General features: G+C 35.4%; 3 protein-coding genes across 5 annotated transcripts; 1 reads left to right on the plus strand and 2 right to left on the minus strand.

Annotated features, from left to right (window-relative positions):
• Nucleotides 1–1074: 1074 nt before the first annotated feature.
• LOC108984770 (probable 3-deoxy-D-manno-octulosonic acid transferase, mitochondrial) lies at nt 1075–6159 on the minus strand. Its single transcript, XM_018956819.2, has 12 exons — nt 5755–6159; nt 5580–5673; nt 5441–5483; nt 5218–5340; nt 4971–5090; nt 4811–4889; nt 4563–4679; nt 4068–4165; nt 3404–3494; nt 2765–2884; nt 2610–2680; nt 1075–1681 (listed from the first exon to the last, which is right to left on the minus strand). Exons 1-12 carry the CDS (start codon nt 6098–6100, stop codon nt 1496–1498), a joined length of 1488 nt encoding a protein of 495 aa, XP_018812364.2. The 5' UTR covers nt 6101–6159; the 3' UTR covers nt 1075–1495.
• Nucleotides 6160–8729: 2570 nt separating this feature from the next.
• Nucleotides 8730–10521, plus strand: LOC108984772 (cytochrome P450 76A2-like). The gene is made up of 2 exons (XM_018956823.2): nt 8730–9720; nt 9828–10521. Exons 1-2 carry the CDS (start codon nt 8809–8811, stop codon nt 10437–10439), a joined length of 1524 nt encoding a protein of 507 aa, XP_018812368.2. The 5' UTR covers nt 8730–8808; the 3' UTR covers nt 10440–10521.
• A 524-nt stretch (nt 10522–11045) lies between these two features.
• Nucleotides 11046–14808, minus strand: LOC108984793 (protein PSK SIMULATOR 1-like). 3 transcript variants are annotated; one of them, XR_004801164.1, is made up of 3 exons: nt 14581–14808; nt 11949–14125; nt 11048–11616 (listed from the first exon to the last, which is right to left on the minus strand). XR_004801164.1 is itself a non-coding variant. In XM_018956852.2 (2 exons), exon 2 carries the CDS (start codon nt 14065–14067, stop codon nt 12349–12351), a length of 1719 nt encoding a protein of 572 aa, XP_018812397.1. In that variant the 5' UTR covers nt 14068–14125; nt 14581–14808; the 3' UTR covers nt 11046–12348. The 3 variants fall into 3 exon arrangements, 1 of the variants encoding a protein (XP_018812397.1); XR_004801165.1 differs by having other exon boundaries at nt 11049–11616; nt 12198–14125; XM_018956852.2 differs by having other exon boundaries at nt 11046–14125.
• Nucleotides 14809–24552: the final 9744 nt, after the last annotated feature.

The following is a 24552-nucleotide window of genomic DNA, read 5'->3' on the forward strand; positions in this document are numbered from 1 at the left end:
GTTCTCTCAGCCTTCCTATTCACCAGTATAGTAATGTTGTCGCACAAAGCGAAGAAAATGCTTCAGCTTTAATTTCCTTTTTAGGTTTCATTACGATTCGTTTTGCCCATTTCTTACCGAACATGCCATTTAAAAAGGGAGAAGGGGGAGAGAAATTGAAGGCGGAATTGGCGTTCTAATTTTGTCAGAATGTCATCATTCAATTCTCTCTCCACCAAGTCAGCAGCAAGTGGGACAGAAGTAGTACATGCCCAACTTTGATTTTATTATTATTATTATTATTTTCATTGTTGTTATTTACTATTACTGTTCTCTCATGTTTTATTTATCCTTCACTCGTGGTGGATCATTGGAAATGAAAAGAGAGTGCAGGGATTTCAGGTTTGAGATGTTTCTGGGGCCAAATAAAAGCCGAATCAGAAGGCTGAGACTGCGTATTCATCTTTGGCATCACTTGGTGTTTGGATTGCTGGCATGTGACAGAGTATATTCAGGGAATTTAGCTAACCTGACTGCATTTTTCCTGTTGGTCTCTGTTTCTTCACTTCCCCTAATTCATCTCATTTTTTGCGGGTGTCCGACTTGTCCAACGTCAGCCCGAGAGACCGAGCACTTTTATTTTTATACATTTTTTCTTTCTTTTTTTTATAAATTTTTTTTGTAGGAAGTGACTTTGCATCTTGAACCTGAGCTGGGAGGCCAAAAAATGAAGCCTTGTGAACTTGCATATCATTTTATCTGACTAACCGCAAAAGAAAATAGATCGCCGTGCACTTGCGGAACTAGAATATCATATCAGCAACTAAATAGCGTGCCTAAAGTTGAAGATATTACCTTCCCCATTATTCAATGTTTTTGAGCTCCCACGCTTGCAGTTCTAAACAACAAGTAGATCAAAAAGTTTGCTCGGCCATTAGACCCCAACACCGTGATTGCCACGAGAAGTTTATATCACAGCGTGAAGCTTTCAAAACGCCAAAATTGGAGCAATAAAACTTCTTAAATTTTGGAGATAAGAGAAAAGAAAGTTGAAAGATAAAAAATGATAAAGATAAAGTAGATGGACAGATAAAGTAAGAATATGTAAGCCCAAGTAAAAGAAAGTACATATTTTGCTTTGAATAAAAAAAGCAATATATGCAATGGAAAGGTAAGAAATATATCCAAATCCAGGACAAAATGCAGCTTTGACTCAAGGTAAGATTTGACTACAATGTCAGTTAATCCCTCTTTCACCTCCGACGGTGAAGAGATGCCCAAATCGAACGTAATCAATGAGAAAGCAAACCACCAATATAGAACTTGCATGAATGTGATTGTACAGATCATTCTGCGACTTGAAAGTTACAGCGACAGCTGCCAAAGATTTCATGTGCGATGCCGAAAAGCCATAATGGGTTTAGATGCACTAAATAGCACGCCATCAACAAGTACTTATTTGTTGTAGAATGCAACAACTTTCACCATCACATTTACTTCTGTTGTATGCGGCTCTTCATTTACCTTCTAACAAAGCAACCCGTTTGAAAACATGCGAATTCAGTAGATTCCAAACATTGGAAACAATACCACTGGACAGAGAACGGTATGCTCGTTTTGCAGCCATTTGACGTGCTTCCAGAACTTTCGCATCACTGAATAGCTCCTTGAGCGCGTTCACAAGCTCCAATTTGCCAAAAACCTGCATGGTCACAGTTAAGGCCCCAAACCAAAAGTTTAATGAAAAAACTTGCATAACATTTATTTGCTGTAATTTTAGAAGCCTAATATGATCTTTATAGACTTTTTGATTAGAATGAGCCTTTGACTGACATCCTTTATTATGTTTCAGCAGAGAGAAGCCCTAAGAATTTCAGTTTAAAATTTGGCTGGATTTAAGCCCCTTCAGCCCATTTGGTTTGAAGTAAGTGAATTAATTCATAGCATTTCTCAAAGAGTTCACCGAAGTAGACAATTCATGAATTTTCAACTGTTCCTAAATTTTCTTCAACCACTAATCAAATAAGGAACCATCTGTGAGAAATTGCTTCCTCCGTACAAAATCAAAATCAAACGTACCCTTAAATCCAGCCAAATTTTAATGAAAATTTTTTAGAAGTGTTGAGAATGTTTGTGAATAGTAGTGAAAAAGTAATGAAAAAGTAATAATAAAATATTGAATAGTAGTAAAAAGTAGGTGAAAAGTAATGAATAGTAGAAAAGTAGGTAAAAAGTAATAATAAAATAAAGAATAGTAGTGAGAGTACTCTCACTTGCCAAACATACCCTAAATCTTCAAGTACTGATCAAGTCAATTCAACAGGTGGAAATTGGGATCTACCTGTCAAGGCTGGAGTGGGTGTGATCACCACAAACAGAACATGGAACTATTCAGGTTGAACAAATAAACTAGCTTTACATAGGGTACTAGAGACCTAAAAATCAAGATAAGACGACAGATACTTCTTTATCTATACCGGATTTGTCATGGTGCAATTATCATATCATGCCATACTGTTGAAACATCAATAATGTTTTTGGAGAATGGACTTGAGAAAGAGTTTCAACTATTCTTTTCTACACATTGTCTTCTAAAGATAAGAATGTAATCAAGAAGAGGTTCTTCAAACCTGGAGAACAGACAAAGAATTTAACTGTTGCATTTCAAGTACCATCTGTGAGAAATGGCCAATATGACGACCTGATATAACCCAAGGAAAAAAGCTTTTAAAATGGTATTAAAAAAGTGACATGTCAACCCAATAAGGTATGAACAAAAGTTTACCAGTCAAAACAGCACAGCCAGCTGCAGCGGCTTCTAAAATGTTATGGCCAGCTAAACCTGGTAAGAACGAACCCCCCACTACAGCTATTGGTGTTAACCTATACAAGTGCCTCAACTCACCTGCAAAACAAGTTCAGAAGGATATAGTGACCTGGGGGTCAAATCTCCCTAAAAGCAAGCATACACGCTGAAAAAAGGGGAAATGAAACCAAAGTTAAGAAAGTTATCTAGGACCCATGGAAAAAAAAATTGAAAACCACCAATGAAAGTAAATTAATGAGCATAGGGCATGCAAAGCTTTCACGTGCAGTAAGTCTCATGGACTAGTTGACATCGGTACCATAATGTGTGCAATTTCTTGAATAACATACAATGATAAATGTGAAGAAAACAAAGTATCTAAATAAGAACCTCATTACCAAGCATCTCCTATTATGTGTAACAAAGGATTTAAGGTAAACCTATCTCTGTAAGTGCATGGCATGTGCCTCATGAATGCCCCATTCTTTTAAGTTTGAGTGTAAGGGAATTGATGATGATAGGTTGGAAGGGAATTAATGATGATAGGTTGTACAATTTAGCATTACTGTTGGGAAGAAATATTTTTTTTTTATTAAAAAATAAAAGTAAAAGAAATACCTAATGTGTCCACGACATATATATTAGTTCCTGCCACAAGCTTTTCATGTTGAGACCTCAATGCTACATTTTGCCCTTTTCTCCGCAATTCCTGCACTATTTATGGCAAAAGCATTTTTTAAATTAAAAAAAAAACAACAAATTTTAAATTAAAAAAGGCATTTTTTAAACTAAAAATCAAACTTTGGTGCAAATGGGTCATCAATTAATGCATTATATACATACTCCAAATTTAGTTGCAAAATTGCTGCTCAGGTTATATGTCTTTACGAAATTACTTTGTTATCTTTTACTTGTAATTAGTATAGCTTCTTTAGCTAGCGCTTTTACATGAGTGCTTCAGTTTTAAGATGTCTTTGCAACCCCCAAGATCTATCTTGTAAAAGGTTTTCCTCTGCCAAAAGGGAGGGTTTATAAATAAACATGGGGTATAATCCTCTTCTTTACAATGACAATCATGCATGCATGCTTACTTTTTCCCCAAATTATTTAAAATCTCAAACTCAAGTAGTAGTTGGTTTAGAAATGCCTTCATAATTTATCATAAAAAGGTCTATGGGAACTTTCGTCGCAAAATATGAAGCAAGATAACGAACACACATGCAAAAGGAAAATGAATTGAAGTATAGTCCTACTGATAATTACTGCTGCATCACAATCATACTTGACTGATCTCTAGTCCATGTCGTGGATCTCGAGGTACAAGTATAGTGACCATATCTGGATGTATTGTTGCGAGCTCTCTATGAACTCCTAGCATTACTGCATCACAATCGTAATTGAGCATGTTAGACAAGTCAAGAAAACTGGAACAAAGATAATAAGTTGCACATATGATATTATTGCTAAATAAGGAAGCAAATATGATGAACATTCAACATCGCCATTGTTGGTCAATCAGTTATACTTCAAGCATATACTGACCTAGAAAATATGAAAAGTCAGGACAAGAAACAGATAACACAAATTGCCCAGACAAAATGAAATCGCTTTCATAGCAAGGATATAGCCAACGTTTCAGGAGTCAAACTAACCTAGCATATCATTCCTTTCAGTTGCATTTCATTTATAGAGTAAGGTCTTTCCATAGACTTCTGACTCAAAACGAAAACAATCTAGAGTACAGTATAATATTGGAGGAAAATAAGTGGGAACTAACTTTCTTCTTCACCCCTATGTATGGAAGAAGCCATCCAGACCTGCCTGTGGGCGAGCTCTAACTTCAGATCTTCTATACTTCTCAGCTCCCCCTCAGAAACATCAAAATCTTCCACCACTGAATGGGGAAAAAAACAAGTAAAGCCTTATAAGAATACAGTATATCTATCTCCTTCAACAATCCTCAACGTATAATTGTCCGCATTTAGAACTAGTAAAAGGAATTGTGCTCCTAATTGATGGGCATACCACATTTCAAGTCACCGGAAAAGTTGATGACACAAGGAGGGGCTTGTAGTAGCTGAAATTGGATTGCCTGCATATTGCTCTGTGCCGTAGAACAATATCAGCAGCAGCAGGACACAAATTACAGTTGTAAAAATATATGCAGTTATAGGACTGTACATACCAATGGGACAATCAAAGAAAACTTTGAAAGCATCAGCGAAATAAGTGGAAGAAGCACGGGCCCTGAAAAGTGCTTAAAGGATTTTGCAGACATACGAGCATTTAACAGTGCCAGCACGATCTGAAAATATGATGGATGCATATAAGCTATGAGAGTCATGAACATTATGTGCGATGCATAAAAAGCATACTCCACATACTTGATGTACACGGTTGCATGCATGTACGCAAATTACAGAACAACTTACACCATTTTCCGAAGCAGTCATGATAAGATTTGGCCATAATTCACTCTCTATAAGGACGATCGCACTCGGTTTCCAATAGTCTACGAAAGCTCTGACCGCGGACAGGGTATCAAGTGGTGCAAACTGATTCAACCGGAAGATTAAAGCACATTAAAACAATTACTACATCTATTTGCCGTTAAAGATGAAGAGAACGGGAAACGGACCAAAGTTTGTACATTACTTGATATATTACACCACTAGGAAGCCGTTTATTTATTACTTCGCTGCAACAAGAAAAATAAACTCACAGTACATAAGACCAACGATTTTAGGCCAGTATTCATTATTTTTCATTTAATGAGTAAAAGATTCTTCCTTACAATGCAGACGCTGTTGTAGTTGTCATCAAAATGTTCATATCCGGTCTTTGCTTTATGCATTGTTTGATTATAGGAATCGCGGCCATTCCTTCACCTGGATTTTTAAAAATTAAATAATAATGATGATGACGATGCTTCATTATGCAGCTGAGGAAACTGGAAAGAAAAATCGAACCTAGAGAGACGGCGTGAAACCAGAGGAGAGGGCCAAGGGGACGAGGGAGAGAGGGACGGCCAAGTCGCTCGGTCCAGCGGTGAGGATGTTCGCGGCCTCGGAGTCTGCGAAACCGTAGGTAAAGATTCAGCACCGGCGCAGCACCGAAGCTGAGCGCCCTGTATATGTTGTACACCAGCTTCCCCTCTTTCGTTGCCGCCATTTTCTTCTCAATACTCGAACTCCCCAAATTCCCACAGGCCACACCTCTTTCTTGACGACTTGAAATCTGCCCCCGTTTTTGCCTTATTCTGGAAGGTAGTGAGTGCGGTGGGCCAACATGCGAAGCTGCGCCAACGGGGCCCATCGTATATGGAAGTACTTTGCCCTGTCGAGCTTGTAATCCAGACTCATCACCTTTACTAATTTGATAGCGTAAACGTATGTATTCGTGAATCATACAATATATTGGCGTTTTTTGTACTTCTGAAAAAATTATATTTATAAGTGAAAGTAGAAAATTTATCTTCTTATTATTGATATATTAAATTAAATATAATCTAAATTTTAAATTTTAAAGTTCTTTTTACAAATAAACTTTTATCCTCTCAATAACACTTTATATATATATATATATATATATATTGATTTGTAAGTAAACAGATTGGACTGATTACTTGAGTTTGGGCTTGGGGTGGCTGGGCTTGGGCCGGATGAGATGCACATGACCAAGAATGCGGGAGATGACGGCGTGACTCTCAGGAAAGATGTCCCATTGAAGGCCATACAAATACCTTTAAAATGGGTAGCGTTAAACGGGCGGAGTTTTAAAGTGAAAAGTTTGGAATTCACGCATAAAGTTGGCATGCTCAATTAATCTCTGGAGCATTCAAGTGTCTTTTCACGTATATATTTTCATCTTAGCGTACATGGAAGTTGTAAACATCTATACTCCAGACAAGTTCATGACCTAAAAACGAAGTCTTCAACGTTTGGAAATATTCTTGTTGGTAAAATTTAATAAAGCTAAAACATCAAATTGAGCTCTGTGATAAGAAGGAATGTGAAGTATCCACGTTCAGCTCCATAGCATAAACATGACGTGTAGATTTAGAGTTATTCTATATCTCAAGCCGGTATATAAAAGTACATTATTCACCTCACTTAAATAGTAAAATTTTATTTAATAGAATTTTTTTTTTTTATATTTGATTTTTTTTTTTACTTAATAATAAGATAATAAGATAATAACCTCATCATTACTTTTTGCACACGAGAGTCCGAGACACTAATGCCAATACTCTCACATGTCAACTACGCATGTAATATCCAATGAAAAGATATTGCGTGCGAGAACTTACTGACACGCAACTCTATAACATAAAAAATATTAATGTGACATCAACTTAATATTTTTTATATTGCCACGCATTTCATGAGGTATTTTTTTAACCATTTGTTTTGTAGGAACAAGTATATGTTTTGAAGAAATTAAGAGATTCCACATTCACACAAATCAGCATTTTGTTAATAAAAAAGTACCTCGTATAAGACAATAATCAGTAACTATTTAAAAGGTCATATATATGCAATAAGACAGAATAATTATGAGTTTAATAATTGTGGGGCACCTGTATTAATGAGTCATATGAAGCTTGGAGCCCTTGACGTATTGTCGTTATATATAATACTAGAAATCATTATGACAGACTACTATTGAAAACAACGTTAATCCTTCATGTACGTACCATGCATATAATATGCAATAGATTAATCTTGATCTAACTCCATATATGTTTGGCATTTCTCATAGTTTCCTCGATACCATCATGAGCATCATATTGGAAGGCTGCCTAACCGCTAGAATCCAAATGCCCAGAACTAGCTAGAAAGTGGTGCAGGGCAGCTAGAAATGATCCTTAAAGTTGCATGCATGCATGCAAGGGTTGGCTTGTACTCATGCCCGGCCACCAACCCACAAACACCATTTAATTTCTTCACAGCTAGCCCACATGCTTTAATTTAGTACTGAATGCCATGCTGAACCCACATAAAAAATAAAAACAAGAATCTTTTTCAGAAGAATGTGCTAATGCAATGCATATATATATATATATAAAAGATGATCCTCTATATATTACTATATATATATCCCATTATAATTAATATTTTTCCTTCTTTCTTTCTGAGCAAAACAAATCAAAATAATTGGAGCTTAAATTATTACAATATAACACGTGAGAAGGGCACGAATCAAACCATATATAGTGATCATGACAGAGACTAATATGTGGGTTTTAGTAATGATAAAATTGCAGTTACAATGAGGTCAAGCATGCATGCATGAAAGCATCTAACCGACCCGACACTTAAAGGAAGCTGAAAAAATATATACATACATATTAGTATGAAACAAATGAATTTAATTATCTAATATGTATGGTGAAATGTAATTTCAGTGGGTGAGTTATATATGTTGCCTCGTGATCATCGAAAAATTAAATTATTATCATTAAGTGACGTTTTACCTAACTGGACAGTGGTCGATCGGCTACATCGATCTCATGATCTGTGCAAAGTTTTTAATATGAATAATATTATATATAATTGTAGAATGTGTAAATGCTGTCCAGTTGTTTTAAAAAAAAATATAGTTTATTATTAACAAATTAATTTCTTTTTATGTGAATATTATATTTATTCATTTTTTTAAAAATGACTGCATAATATTTATACACTCACAACTGTAAATATCATTTCTTTTTAATATAGCCCTCGGGCCAACGCTCAATTATATCACGTACTTTAATCAACTTTGAGAAATTCACATGGGGGACGGCCATAATTAACAAAATGTCTTTCATTAAGCGGATCATCGAATAGAATCACCTTGGATACAAAACTCTAAATAATAACTCATACGTATAATTTATTTTCCTGACCATCTGCTGACGACGTCCGACGGAATAGAGACGAGAAAGGCTCTGGCAGAGTCTATAAATGAGTAGCAAATTAGAAAAGGTTTAACAGGGGGAAAGGGCCGGGGAGCAAGATCTTTACTGTACTGATCAACTCATGGAATGGCCTTTAAACTTTGCTGTTTGCCTTTTTATCATCTTCTTGTCACCAGCTATACTCCTCCTGCTCCACCGTAGAAAATCAATCCTCAAGCGGCTTCCCCCTGGGCCACCGGGATGGCCAATATTCGGCAACATGTTCGACCTTGGAGCAATGCCACACCGCACCCTCGCGGGTCTAAGACACAAGTATGGAGACGTTATATGGCTAAGAATGGGTGCCACAAAAACCATGGCAATCCTCTCTGCCAAAGCGGCCACTGAGTTCTTCAAGCACCACGACCTCTCTTTCGCCGAGCGAACCGTGACCGAGACCATGCGGGCCCACAATTATAACCAGGGATCCTTAGCGCTGGCTCCTTATGGTCCCTATTGGCGGGTGCTCAGGCGCCTCGTCACGGTGGATATGGTAGTCAACAAGCGCATCAACGAAACGGCGCCTATGCGTAGAAAATGCGTGGACGACTTGTTGCTGTGGATCGAGGAAGAGACACGTAAACTTGAAGCTCCACGTGGGCTTCACGTTGCAAGGTTTGTGTTTCTCATGACGTTCAACTTGCTCGGAAACCTCATGCTTTCACGCGACTTGTGCGACCCCCAGTCGAAGGAGGGGTCAGAGTTTTTCGCGGCGGTGATGAAACTGATGGAGTGGTCGGGGCACCCAAACATGGCGGACTATTTTCCATGGCTGAGGCGGCTGGACCCGCAGGGGTTGAGGAGGAACATGGAGAGAGATCTTGGGAAAGCTATGGAGATTGCATCCAGATTTGTGAAGGAGCGGGTGAAGGATAGGCAGGTTGGGGGAGAGAATATCAGGAAGGACTTCTTGGATGTGTTGCTTGAGTTTGAAGGCAACGGAAAAGATGAGCCTGCGAAAATTTCTGACCGGGACCTAAATATCTTCATCTTGGTAAGCGACAATATTAATATTAAACCCTACCCTCTAATTCGACCATCGTTAATTTGCAGGAAACAGTAGTAACTATTGTCGATCGCTAAACAACGATAATTCTGCAGGAAATATTTTTGGCTGGTTCAGAAACAACAAGCGGCACTATTGAATGGGCACTGACTGAGCTCCTATGCAACCCCGAGTCGATGATAAAGGTCAAAGCTGAGCTCGCACGTGTAGTCGGACCAAACCGAGATGTTGAAGAGAGTGACATTGACAGTCTCTCATATTTACAGGCTATAGTTAAGGAAACACTACGATTGCATCCTCCAATTCCATTCCTGGTTCCACGAAGGGCAATGCGAGATACCAATTTTATGGGGTTTTACATTCCCTATAACACCAAAGTTCTTGTGAATGCCTGGGCAATTGGAAGAGATCCAGATGCGTGGGATGATCCTTCGTCTTTCAAGCCCGAGAGGTTTTCGGGCACAGACTGTGATTACAAGGGGCAACATTATGAGCTAATCCCATTTGGAGCTGGAAGGAGAATGTGTGCTGGCGTCCCTTTGGCTCATAGAGTGCTTAATCTCGTTTTGGGCTCATTGCTTCACAAATTTGATTGGGAATTTGATGGCAACGTGACTCGAGAGACGATGGACACCAGGGACAAGCTGGGCATTGTCATGCGGAAGTATGAATCATTACTGGCAGTGCCTAAAAAATGTGTCGCCTAGACTGGGAAGATCACTGATAGCCATGTTCTTGAGAACTCAACTTTCTTGAAACATGATATGTAGTCATTTGATGGAAGTTTAGGAATATGAAAATTTCATCATTTCATTTAATTTATATTTTAACACTCCCCTTACATGTCGAACAAACTCTCTAAATAAGTAGACCAACACATTAGATATTAAATAAATGGTGGTGAAGAATAGAGTTTGGATTTGAGTTGATGATATATAAGAGCTAGGTAGATTTAGTAAGTTAATCTATATTCTAACATTTATAACCTCAAACATAACCTCTGTCGCCCCTTGTTTAAATTTAATCAGTTATTCATGGTGCGTTTGTGTCGTGACGTTCTCTACATCTCATGCATTGATAGCAAAAACCAAGTGGAATCTCACCGGCCAGTTTCCTACTTCCTTTGGTTTTCTTCGCAACAAAGAACTTCCAGTTACCGTCTTTTCCTCTATCTTCTCAGCAAACATATATATGAAACAAAAGCTCAACTCTGATCAGATCTAAAACACAGAAACTGAGTGATCTCCAAGTCGGGCAGCTCCTAAAGGCAGGAAATTAAGATAATGAAGAAGGCAGATCGAGCTGACAATATAAACATCTCTGGTATATATGGTTCTTTGGAGTTTGAACTGATAACAAACAATGGCGTTGATCTTAGAATCAACACAAAAGATCCATGCAGAGTTGAACCTCATTCCAGAGAAGGTGAGAAATGCTACCGAAGAGCTTAATGAAATTGTTAAACCAAACAGTGATTATAGACACGGTGACATACATGATGAGCTGCCATATTAGCAGGTAGTGGTGAAAAAAGTTAGTTTTTTTAAATCTTTTTTCTATTTTTGATTCGTAAGACATACGTCCAACACATCTTTGGCCCCACCGCCTCACCCTCCATCTGTTACTGTAGGAGGAAAAAAGCCATTTGGCAAAGAATCCACACAGTTGCATCCTGCTCTTCCATTAATGCTGCTTCCACAGAAAGCATCACACGACTCCAACTTCATTGGAAATTCAATACCCAGAAACACCCTAGTTCATGTAGACATCACCATTTGGAAAGGGTCAGGATCAGACCTGGGAGCTTTAAGGCAGCACTTTGAGTTGATCTTTGGCTTCAAAAGCTGAACTTGTGTCCACTAACCACATGTCATGCAATGAAAGCTGCGCAGCCACATCAAAATTAAAGTGAAGCAAGGCAACAAACTAAATGATGTACAGTAAAAAGAGAGGGTGGTGATGTGAGACCACGAAAAGAAATAAGCACAACAGTACTTTTGAGTAACCATGCAGTAGAAAGCTCTCCTACTATTCAAAATTAAAGTGTAGATCAAAGACATTCAAAATGTTAAAAGTTAAATATCCGTTGCTGTGTAGCCACATCAAAATTAAAGTGAAGAGAGGCAACACTCAATATGCAAAGGAAGTAAGAAAAAGAGAGAGGAATGTGATGGATACAAGGCAGAGAAATAAATTAAACAGTACTTTTGAGTTACCATGCAGTAGAAAGCTCTCCTACTGTTCAACAGATGTTACGTAGACATTCCAAGCATTAAAAGAGTGATTTACTATGCATTCCATGAGACCACGTGGGCTTCTTGTTACAATACAAACTATACTTTACATGGAAGTGAAATTCATCCACCATATCAGTAAGTAAATGAATCTATAGAACAACTCAATTAGCAAAGCCAGCTCCAACAAACAGAAAACAAAAAAATTAAAATGGAAGCTGAGAATGAGACCTCAACATGGAAGAAATGCCCCGTCTTTTTATGAAAAAATAAAAAGTAATCTCCTGAAAGTCTTGTCTATTACCCCATTCCATATGAACGGGACATGTCTCTAGATTGATCATGTACATTTTATGACACCTACAAGAAATCTCTGTAGTTATTAAACATCGTAAGCAGTGTCATCCCTTATGAACGTATAATCATAACAAGGTCTACTGCCAGCAGGCTCCTGCATATGTTTCCTCTGATGTTCTATGCCAATCCTACATATATAGTTCAGACCCACAAGAAGCTCGGTAATTGCAGCTTCAGTTTTCGCTTGATTTGCAAAGTGAAGTGTTTGGACCAGTAGCACATTTGTTCTAGAAAAGCCATGATGCTTCTCAAAATTCCGCTCAGAATGCCACCTTGTCATGTTATGAGCAAGTGGAACCAGCCAATCAAATATATGCCCAAGCGCGAGACTCCACTCTGCTGCAAGGGCAGCATTGTGCTCAGATGAAGTCGTGGTTTTGACATACGATTTTAGCCTAGCCCTCAGAGCACTTCTTATGGTTGAGGGTAACCTGTTGTACAGGTCATCTCTTGTGTCAAGGTCCATTAAGTGAGGTGCCGAAGCTAGTCTCTCAATCAATATAATCACGTTGGCATAATGAAGAGCTAAAGCAGCACTGCCAAGAGTAGATGGAGGTGCAGTCCATGACCTACACTTAGAGTTGAAGAAGGACAATTTAGAATAGACCCTGTTGCTGCGAGAAAAAGATTTCATGTTGGTTTTACTGTCTTCATCAATATTTTTCAGCCGAACACTACTCAACCTCATAGAACCACCACCAGTTGGCTTGGAGCTCGGTACAACGGGAGATTCACTTCCACCAGGCATGCACCCTTTGAAAGGTCCGGCATGAGCAAACGGATTGGTTCCCAAATTCGGGTGGTTTCCATATATTGTTGATGGCCGAGGACGATCCTGTTGCTGCTTTTCCTTTCTACTGCTCTTGTCAGCATTTCCTGGCTTTGAAATTGACCTTTCAATACGACCTGAATAGAACCCACCGAGATTATTCTCAGATGGATAAATGGAAGAGTACATAATAGCAGAGAAGGAATGGCTGCGAGGAAAACACTCAATATTCATAAGCTGAGAATCGACATTTGCCTCTACAGAAGGCACTTGATATGTTCCAAGTACATGTTTTATCCTCTCCAGTATCGTAAAAAGTGAACGCATCAGAAGCCGGACAATGTAATCATAAGTTCTATTCCATGGAGACATCTCTCTCAGATTTCTCACTTCGTGACGCTGACGGATTACCTTCTGCTGAAAATCAAGCGCCTTTACCCGATTTAACTCAGCATTCTGCATTCTCCTAAGAGTTTGTTCAAGCTCCACCAGTACTTCCAGTTCTTGTGACAATTGTGTCATAGAGGCAATGAATTTCTCCATCTTCTTCACTTTTCTCTCCATCTTCTTCCATTTGTATTCCCAACCAGCCCATTGAAATCCATTCTGAATAGGGTCATTAACAAATTGCTCAAAACGGTGATACATGGGATCTCTGCACCTCTTCCCAAGCCTGGCCACAGACCTTGCCACAAATACAAAATTCTCAACTGTCTCATTCAAGGCAAGTTCCATCAAGTAATCATCATCATCAGAAACGAGCTTCTTAAGCCCAATTGAGTTCCAAACCTCTTCCCTCAACCTATGAAGCTCCTTATCACCCAAACTTTGCCACAAATTAACCACCTTTAGCATCAAGCTAGCAACTTCAAACGCTAAAATTTCGATCACCCCCTTGTCATTGTCTGATCCACCCTTCCTTGAAATCCACCTCAAACTACCAAACCACGATTCAGTCACACTCTCTCCACCCATTACAATGCAAACAGTACGAACCTAACCTATCAAAAAATCCAAATGGAAGCCTCGATTCCTGTATCAAAATCAAACACATAAAAAATAAGAAGGTCAAAATCTCAGCAAAGATCCAAATCACACCTTGGTCTAAGCACTAACTAGTTAACAGGAGCTTTCATGCTGTAAAGTAAGGAAATAAAATTGAGACTAAAATGAGCACCAAAAGAACCCCAGATGCCAATCTTAACCGTCGTTTGGTTCCCGAAAAAGCAGAGGAAAGAAAAAAGAAGTACATTAGCAAACTCAAACCAAGCTAAACCCTTGAGTTAGTATCTCAGGTCCCATACATATCAAATGCCAAAACCTCGTCTATTTTCTTTCCCTCTCCCTGCAATTTCTCTGAGACCAAATGAATCACGACCCCAAATCTCAGTCAAGCTCTCCCGTTTGCAAATCCCATAAAGAATTACAAATTACCGGTGAAATCAAAGACATTAAGTATAACAGTGAGTGATACGGAGAGTAACTTACAGTTGAGATCAAAGAACGCTGAGGCGTCTACTAACAACAATCAGAAGCAACATTGAGCTGAAGAATAAGAGGAGGAGGAGGAGGGGGAGGGAAGGGGCAAGCGGGTGCACAGATTCGTAACGTACGCACATAACCGGTGAGAAGTTGAGTCGAGCTGAAACGGACGAAGACGATTTATTTATCGTACGGGCTAGGGGGATAATGAAGTGACCAGACGGAGAACGTGGAAAATTGGTCAAACCGAGGTAAAAAGAATCGGATAATTTTGGGTTTATGCTTGGAAATGAGTTCCTCTTTGGAACGGCAGATTCGACAATTTGATTTCAACGAGGAGAAATGATATTTACAGTTATGAATTTGTATGTATTGTATAATTGTTTAAAAATAAATAAATAAATATGAGATTTATATAAAAATAAATTAATTTTTTAATAATAAATTTTATTTATTTTTAAAATAACTGTATGACGTTTACATATTTTACGATTGTATTTAATATTATTTTTTAATAAAAATTAATAGTGAGTTGACACATCATGTAATAGCATTGGATGTGATTTCTTCATCTTTATCTTTATTTTTAAATTTAAAGAATATATCTTTAAATTTATCTACATTAGCATTGATAGTAATTTATGTATCTTCATATACAAAATTATCTTTTTTAAAAAATAATTTTCCATATGAAAAAAAACCTTTATGCATATTTGAACTAAATAATAATAAAATATTATTATTTTTTTATTTTTTATTTGTTTCCTAAAATTATTTTTTTATATATATTTTACAATTAACATCTATTTTGTATTATCAACTTAATACAAATTTTATGTACTAAAATCATCTTAATATAAATTCTATAAAGTTGATTTTAATGGATAGGAAAGAGAAAAAAATAGTAAAATAATATTTGAAGAATGAATAGTATTTTTTCAAATTTAAAGAAACACTATTTATAATTATGTAAAAATTTAGAGATGCATAAGTTAATGTAGATGAATTTAAAAACATATTCTTTAAATTTAAAGATGAAAATGAAGATGGAGAAGCCACTACCAATGCTCATATATATCTCTAAATTTTTACATAGTTAAAAATAGTACTTCTTAAAATTTAAAGAAGTACTATTCATTCTTCAAATATTATTTTATTATTTTTTTCTCTCTCCTACCCATTAAAACTAACTTTGTAGAATTTATATAAAGATAATTTTTATATATAAAATTTATATTAAATTGATAATACAAAATGAATGTTAATTGTAAAATATATATAAAAAAATAATTTTAGGAAACAAATAAAAATAAACAAAAATAATATTTTATTATTATTTAATTTAAAAATATATAAAGAGTTTTTTTTTATATGCAAAATCATTCTTCAAAATAAAAAATCAAAGATTGTTTACACTCGTTTATTATTTTCTCTTGTGAACCATCAGCCCACTTCGAAATTTCCAAATATACGCCGTCGCACGCCCCGACCTTTGGTTTCGATGGAGGAGTTCCAGACCAAATCGGCACACCCCATTGTAGTCGAACGAACGATCGTACTGCTGCTCTCCAAACCACACGAACCATCGCATTGCTGCCCATTCCTCCTTATTCATCAACTTCTTTTTTCAATTTTGCAAACCACGTGATATGCCAATAAAAATTTGTCTTTTTATAGGCGAAAAGTGGATGAACATAGATAAATTCATTTTAAGGGACAAAACAATTTCAAGTATATAACAGTTGCATCATAGTTCAAATTTGTAGATAAAATTCATTTTAATTTTAGAGGAATTTAAGGGACAAAAATTGCCCTCGAACTCATTGGGAACGTCAGTGACCATCGCAAACTAGCATCGTTGTTATCTGCATGCAACCGCACGTCAATTGAGGGGAGTTTCGGTGGAGGAGTCAAGGGAGGGAGGGTTACAATCTAGTGGGTTTCATGGAAGAGGGAGGGTGACTTGTGGTGGAGATCTAAAAACCTGACTCAGAGAGAGAGAGAGAGAGATGGCTCAAAAGGGTGACTTATGGTCAAGGGAGTCGCATGGAAGAGGGAGAGAGGGACATGAATCCGAGAGAGAGAGTGGGTTTCGGTCGACGGTGGACTCTGCTCTTCGAAGGTTTTCTTGAGAGAGAGAGAGAGAGGATGGAGTGAATCACCAAAAAAATTTTCTCTTTCATCTGCAATGCGATCCACCATTGGATTCATGTGGGGTCTACGTGGCAGGCTATTATTTGATACTGTTATTTGGAGAATATCATAGGTGCCTATGGGAAGATAACATAGGTGCCTATGGGAAGATAACTCTTTGGAAATTTCAGTGATTATAACGGCGTATGTGGACTTCCTAAACTTTTTCTAATAAAAATTAAACTTGTCCTTGTACTTCTGAGTTGGAAGCTATGGATTAGTAGCATCTTATTCCATCCTAGAATTAAAAATTCTACACAATACATCCCAAATACGTAATTTATAACCAGTATTTAAACCGAGTGTTCTTGTCCTGGTGAATTGGTGATCAAGGTTTGGATTTTCTTTACGTGTCTTAATTTTTATATCATTTGTTTGTTTGAGAATTATGATCAAGCATTGGGAGTGTCAGAGTTTGGACCTTTGGAAGGGCTAAAAGGCATTTAAGGAGTCAGGATAGGTTTGCAGAAAGAAGTTGCCTTGGTGGCCTGGATTCTCTGTATCCATTTAATTTTAATTTTAATTTTATTGTTGTTTGTTTGTTTGGTAGAAGAGGGCTGTGGTCCTCCAGCATTGGGAGCTTCGTGCATTGGGCCAGTGGAAAGGCAAATGGCCAACTATACGAAAGTGGATATGCGTATTTGGCAATGCAAAAATTGTCCTCAGCTCAACTAGCCAGTTAGTAATAATACTAAACGTCTCTGTTTGGATGATTTGTTCGTATCATAGTATGTATGTATGAGTAGATTGTACGCCTGTGAATTCCAAGGTAAGTTTGAAAATGAAACTTGCCCTTTCTTGCTTTGGTTTGTGCGTGAGACAGCTACTACCAAAAGCTCGAAGATCTCAGTCTACATATCAAATTTAACGCCCACCCACCAACCTGTTTTACTTTACTAATAAATTAAGTGTACAAAATACAAGCACGAGCAATTAAATCCATTGTTCACCACGCCTTAACACCTTATTACTAGTCTATCTTATTCGCATATATATATATATATATTGGTTTTTTATTAAAATATATATTTATTTTCTTATTAAGATACCATATTTATAAGCGAGAATAAATATTTCACATAATTGATAGATTAAAAAAACCAATTTTTCAAGCTTCTCTTACAATTAAATTCTTGACATATCGGTGGTGTAAGGATGTATGTCTTTTACCATGTAAAAAAAAATCATTCTTATTTCATAGAATTTCTCCTTTTGTGATAAGATGCTCCAATGCGTTTTGATATGTTAGACTGTTAGTCACAGTAATGTTTTAGTCCTCTCACTCCTTTACTCAGTAACAACTTGAACACCTAAGAGCTGGTTTGAATTTAAAGATAAGATGAGATGGTTTTAAATAAAAGATAAAAATTAAAAAAAATTATTATTAGAATATTATTTTTTAATATTATTATTGTTTTAGAATTTAAAAAAATTAAATTAAAATTTTAGATGAAACACTTTTTGAATCAAAAGGGAATCCAAATCTTTAAATTATATATATACAAGGGCCAACAGAAATATTAACCTGAAAAATAACAATTCAATGGATAAGTTTGAAAAGAGAGAAAAATGGTAAAGGCTTTGCCATTATCATCGTCTTTTGAGCAATGAATCCTTCTAAAACGGGCCAGAAAAACCAGCCCAAATATCATGAACGGGCTACGTTGACAGCCCTGATGTCCACATGCAAATAATCCAATCTCCAGCAACAAACACAACTGTACATCCACTTTCCAAAAAAAAAAACACAACTGTACATATTTTTTTATTACATGTGTCGGTGTTCGTTAATCATGTTGATCTCTTTCTGTTCCTCGTCATTCGTATCGTGCTTAATTATTCTTTCCTTTTTATACTGTATTTTCTATAAATACCGCATACGTTGTTTAATGTCATCTAGCCTACTGCTCCATTGGGAAGACTTTGGTCTCATGCAGTGCTGCGTTTTTCTACTTTTTTTTTTTTTTTTTTTGTCAACCATCGAAGGTGTTAGCTTAGTGGTACAGTGATTTATAAGGAGGTGAGGTGAGGTTCGTATCTATCGTCCTTATTCACCCGCTTGAATGACAGTTCAGCGTCAATGAAGTCAACAAGAAGCAAAACCAAATCCAAGCGACAGCAACGTGAAATAATAGAACAAGTCCAACACGCACAACTACAGCTTCCAAGAGACAAAGTCTGTTTCTTTTCCGCATGCTTGTTTCCTTTGCTTTGCTTTATCCATGTTATTACTTACTTTAGCCACATTACTAGTCGAGGAGTTGTCATGAAATCCATTTTTTTAACGAAAATTTTACATGTAAATTTTATACCACACACATCCACTTTGAAGAAGGTAAAAAGGCTTTGTCCAAGAGTCTGAAATCTCACAATTCAAAGGAAGGCCCATCGGTCTGACAAAATGAAGATGACGGTCTTTGGTTGGCTTATCCCCCCAAGTGAGAGGCATGTTTGGCCCAGCCCAAGAATAATAAGGTGCTGACAAAGGTGGTCAAGGGTGACATATGCCGACTTGTCAGCCATTTTGAATCATCACCAACACGTGGATACTAGGAAGCGTGCGAGGAAGCTACAGCCACCAATCACCTGGGAAATGGAAGGTGGGCGCCACCAGGACAAGTCGAGAGGACACAAACTCCTCAAGTTTCTAGAAAACGGTTGCTAGAAAGCGAGCGAAAGAAGTAACCAGACTCATACACTGAGGAAATAAAGGCAAGCATCGTTGTAACAGGCTGAGAAACAACCGAAGTAACAGTTGTGAAACATCGGTTGTGAGAATGTGTGTCGAAAGAGTAATCATGGCTTTCCGCGCGAGGGAAGAGAGAGGGATTAGTCGACTCTGACTGAGAAGGTGCCGAAACGTGAGTCAGAGCTTGTCACTGAATTATTTATTTTTCTTAGGGTATCACGCCCTATGGCTGATTCACATGCACGAGGCACGAGGAGATGGTTTATTCGAATGAAAGTAATAGAATTCCAAACTGCCTAATATAAAAGCCTAATCAAAATATGATCAAACTCACATAATTTTAAGGCAAAGTAAAAACTTCCTAAAAAAGAAAACTAACTTAAGCATCGAAGGGTCTCCTAACCACCCCCGAACTCCCTTCTTTACTTGTATGTTTGCAGGTCCTCTGGTCTATCTCCCAATTGTTCGAAGAGTCCTCTCAATATGTATGAAACACGTCCAAAACACACTTGATCAAAATCTAATTTGTTATTTTTATTTTTCTATTGTAATGCTTAAATGTGTGTGTTAACATATAACGATAAAAGTGACAAGTCAATTAAGTACATGTGTGTGATATGATGTAAGACTTTCTTATAGTATTTTTCTTTTTTAAGATATAAAGAGCAGTTTTAACATACGCTGTATTTTCTATAAATACGACGTTACACTCATAATCGTGATATGAACTATATATAGGTCCTTTCCACACTTGAAAATGATCGTTCCTAAAAAGCCATTCTTCCCCTGTCACTGCTACTTTTTACCAGAATGAATCCGCAGAATTGGATATTTGTTTTGTTTCATTTCCTGTCGGTCAGTCTCAAAAAAGAAAAAAAGCAAGAAAAAAAAATAAAAATAAAGGCAAGGATTGAAGCAAGGCGATGTGAGAGTATTAGCATAATGAACCCACATGCAGAGAAGCCAAAAAAGGATTTCGATTCCGTGTATATCACTTTAATTATTAACTCTGCAGCTTTATTTTCGTGCTTATTCATTCAAATAGCCATGAGAAACGATTTAAAAATGTTCTCCGACTCCGTGGTCCCCCAACCAATACTTCCTTTCGCCCAATTCTTAAGTTAAGTTATAATAATAAGAAGTACGTCGCTTGCTTTAACTCTCCTTTTGACTATTTATGTATTTAAATTTTTTTATTTAATAATTAAAAAAATAATTTTTAGTATATTAATATATTTTTATTTTTAAAAATATTTAAAAAATATAAAAAGGAAAAAAATATAAAAATAAAATATAAAAATTATATTAATGAGACGACACACCAATATTTTGAATATCGTATCGGTCAAAATACTGTAATAAAATATTTTGATACGAATATAGTTTCGTATACTGTTTTAGAATAGTCGATATATGAATAAATTATATATATAAATTATATTTTAAAATAATAGTTTATATATGAATAAATTATATATAAATACATATATATAAATTATAAATAATATAATCTGAATTAAAGGTAAAAAAATAAACTTATAGTTTAAAAAAATAAAAAAATAAAAAATTTAAAAGCCAAAATATAAGTCAATATAGGCCAAAATCGAGGTCGGTACGATCGGTATTTAGATCAGTACAAAACTTATATAATACCTATACCTACCCAACAATCAGTATGACAAATATTAACCATATTGGATGATACGATATGAAATTAAAAACAGTACGACCCACTAGTATCACTCTAATAATAAATACTATTTTATATTATTTTATATAACTAGTGTAGCTTGTATCACAAAAAAGATAAAGATTACCATTTTCCTAATATCAAGGCACTCATCGGAAAACCCAATCGTTTAATTTCTTGAAAAAATGTGTAGCCTTGAAACTCCTTAAGTACCGCATGATTATCTCCGGAGAATCTTCCCACTTTTTTAACTACATCCTCCTCTCTTATACATTTTAAATTTATTATACATCAATTATTATTCATTCTCATATTTTATATTTATAATTTTTTTATAAAATATGAAAATATTTTTCATAAGAAAAATATTACTTTGTTCACTCTATTTGCTCTCTCATTTTGATACCTCATGTATTTTAATTTTTTTGTTACTTAATAGTTAAAGAAGTAATTATTAATATATTGATATTTTTTAAAAATATTTTAAAATGATAAAAAAATATGAATACAAAAATTGAAGAAAAATAAAAGGAAAATTTTGAACTAACGGTAAGATGGAGCGGTGTACTCTAAGCAGTAGAGTAGTATCGCTCTTTTCATAAGGTGTAGATGTGAGATGATAAATAATAACTAATGAGAATAATTTTTCTTTACATTCATACACTTGTTGCTGGTTATGGGAAAAAAAAGTGATAGAAAAATATAAGTTAAAGAAAACGATATATGAATGCGATCATTAACATGAGAAAATTCAAGAGTCTCTTTACTTCACCTTAGAAAAAGCTTCCACTAGAAGTGACTTTTAAGTTGATTAAAGAAAGAATAGAAGAAAATGGGTCATACAAACATATTATATAATCTTCTTTTATTATTTTTCTTCTTTTTATGCAATGCTGGCCGAATTCATTGCATAATCAAAGTTTAAAGATAGTTGAGTAATTTTTAATTATCTGTCTAGACTGACTTTTATTTTCTTTTGTGGCATTATGATATAGGCATGCGCAAAGTTTCCACCTTTAGTTTTTTTTATCGGGGAGACTGCTATTTGTTGGAAGTAAAATCTATTAATTTTGTTTTGTTTTGTTTTATTTTATGAATGGCATATAGTTTTTGAATAAACAGTTACTCTGATGTTTCTGGCAAGAAAACATGGGATAAAATTATTTTTTCCAGAGAGTTTTTAAACTCCCAGCCCCCAGGGGCAGGCCATAACACGTGCTGCAAAACCCAGTTTTTAAAGTTGCTTCCAGGACCCAGGACTCACGTTGAACAACATGCCTAGACATCTCTGTTCGGAATTGGTAACCAAAGAAAATGGCCGAGCAACCAGACCCCATCGGAAAGGAGCTGTTTCCACACGTGGAATCTGACGTCGTTCACACCCACCTGCTACTTTGCATGTCTTCCTTCAATCTCAAGCAAGCAAATTGCTATTTCTTTTTGGGAAATGCTATGCATCTGCCCTACACCGGTACACACTTCACATCATTTTTTTTTTTTTATACTCAATAGGTTGAGTGTGTGCCGGTGTGGGGCAGATGCATATATTTTTCCTTTCTTTTTTGGCGACAGGTTTGAGGATGAGATAAAGATGTAAAATTTTTATGTCATTTTATCTCATCATTATATTTTTTTAAAATTTTTATATAATATAATAAATAATTCAATTTTTTCAAATCCTAATTTAACTTTTTCAAATCTTAAAATAATAATAATATTAAAATATAATATTTTAAACATTAAAATAAAATATAAAATTCTCATATCACCTCTCAAACTTGTCAAATTGAACAAAAAAAAAAAAAGTCACCGCCATGTGGTCAAATTGGAAGGATCATTCTTTATTTATATTTATTTGTGGATAATTGTTATATATATAAAAAAATTATATAAAAATAAATTTATAAACTGACAGTATATTTAAAAAAAAAGAAAAAAAATTGTAAACAGCTTTTAGCTGTGGCTACTCATCGAGAATTTAAGCGAGTTGAATATTTGATAACAAAAAAACTGCACTCTCACTCTGTTTATCCGCATTGGTTATGAACACTTGCAGGATGTTCCATTTTAAATACATATCATATGATTGGCAGATGAAGCGATTTGAAATATGTTGCATGACTATACATGATAATTAGATACAAAACGAAAAATAGCATTGTTTTCTGTTAATTTCACTATCATTTTGTTATATGATTTAATTGCTATAGTTTCATTAATTATACCATCGACCCTTTTAAATCAATGAACCTGCCAAAAATGAAAGATTATATATATTTCAGCCAAAAACAGGTTGCATGTCACAGAATCAATTACATAGTTTGAACTTTGAACAAAGCAAACCTCATCGATATGAATGGAAACACGTGTTGACCGTTAAAATCATATGATTATATATAACGAGTAATTAAAAATCAAACAAAAAAAGGCTACGATTTCGGTTTCATGTAACGGGTTCTCAGCCTAACGAGCTTCATTATATTTGATAATTACTCGTTATATACAAAATTCTCGTCAGAAAATAAGTCATATTTCATCAAATTATATTTCAAATGATAAAATATATATATATATATTGTATAATAATGATCTCCATATTCCACGCCTTAGATCATTACCGTTAAATCAGCACTGAAGGAGCAATCGAACAGACGGTCAGGGCCAATAATAGGTTATAATAACTCCCTAGCTTAGTTTAGTCAACGGTCTCGTCAACGTTCTTATCGACACATGCTTTTTGCAGAGTTGGAATTGGAATTTCTGCATGCCTTCCTTTTTTTAAAAAAAAAAAAAATATATATATATATATATATATATTTAAACACACGAGGCTAAAAAAGAAACGAGAAAAAAATCAAACGGGCACCCTGTTTTTTATTCTTTAGTACAAGGAATGGAACAAGACGATATTTATTATTTATCAAGAAAATGTTGTTTCACTAACTACATATATGGAAAAATATATTATTGTACCAATAGTTATGATCAAATTAAATCTCATATACCAATTGAATTATACATAAACTCTAACGTATGGATAACACGTATGTGCTGCGGAATAATATTATATATATTAAAGATAATATAAATGTTCTTTATATGTTATTATGAAATTAAAAAAATAAACTACAAGTTCTTGTAAACAATTACTTGTCAAAAAGAAAAATGTCAACAGTTGTAATATTCTTCTTAATATCGAAAAGATTGGACGTTTAAATTTAGAGAAAAATAGATCTGATATTAAATAGCATTAAATGGTATATGGTTTAGTAAAAACTTCAATTGTTGCGATGATCACAACGTCACTTTGGAAATACAACATACTACATTCACCAAAAACAAAATATTCCTCTCAACAAAAATAAATAAATGAATAAATAAATAAATATTAGATTTAGGTTTTAGG

The sequence above is a fragment of the Juglans regia genome, chromosome 3 (genome assembly GCF_001411555.2).
Source record: "Juglans regia cultivar Chandler chromosome 3, Walnut 2.0, whole genome shotgun sequence".
Lineage (NCBI taxonomy): Eukaryota > Viridiplantae > Streptophyta > Magnoliopsida > Fagales > Juglandaceae > Juglans > Juglans regia.

Coding starts and splice junctions, on each gene's coding strand:
- LOC108984793 (XM_018956852.2), bottom strand. CDS start 14,067: ATGGGTGGAGAGAGTGTGACTGAATCGTGGTTTGGTAGTTTGAGGTGG.
- LOC108984770 (XM_018956819.2), bottom strand. CDS start 6,100: ATGGGCCCCGTTGGCGCAGCTTCGCATGTTGGCCCACCGCACTCACTA. Junction 3,495..4,067: donor ATGGACTAGAGATCAGTCAA/GTATGATTGTGA, acceptor TAAATAGTGCAG/GAATTGCGGAGAAAAGGGCA. Junction 2,885..3,403: donor ATATGTCGTGGACACATTAG/GTATTTCTTTTA, acceptor CTTGTTTTGCAG/GTGAGTTGAGGCACTTGTAT.
- LOC108984772 (XM_018956823.2), top strand. CDS start 8,809: ATGGAATGGCCTTTAAACTTTGCTGTTTGCCTTTTTATCATCTTCTTG. Junction 9,721..9,827: donor ACCTAAATATCTTCATCTTG/GTAAGCGACAAT, acceptor ATAATTCTGCAG/GAAATATTTTTGGCTGGTTC.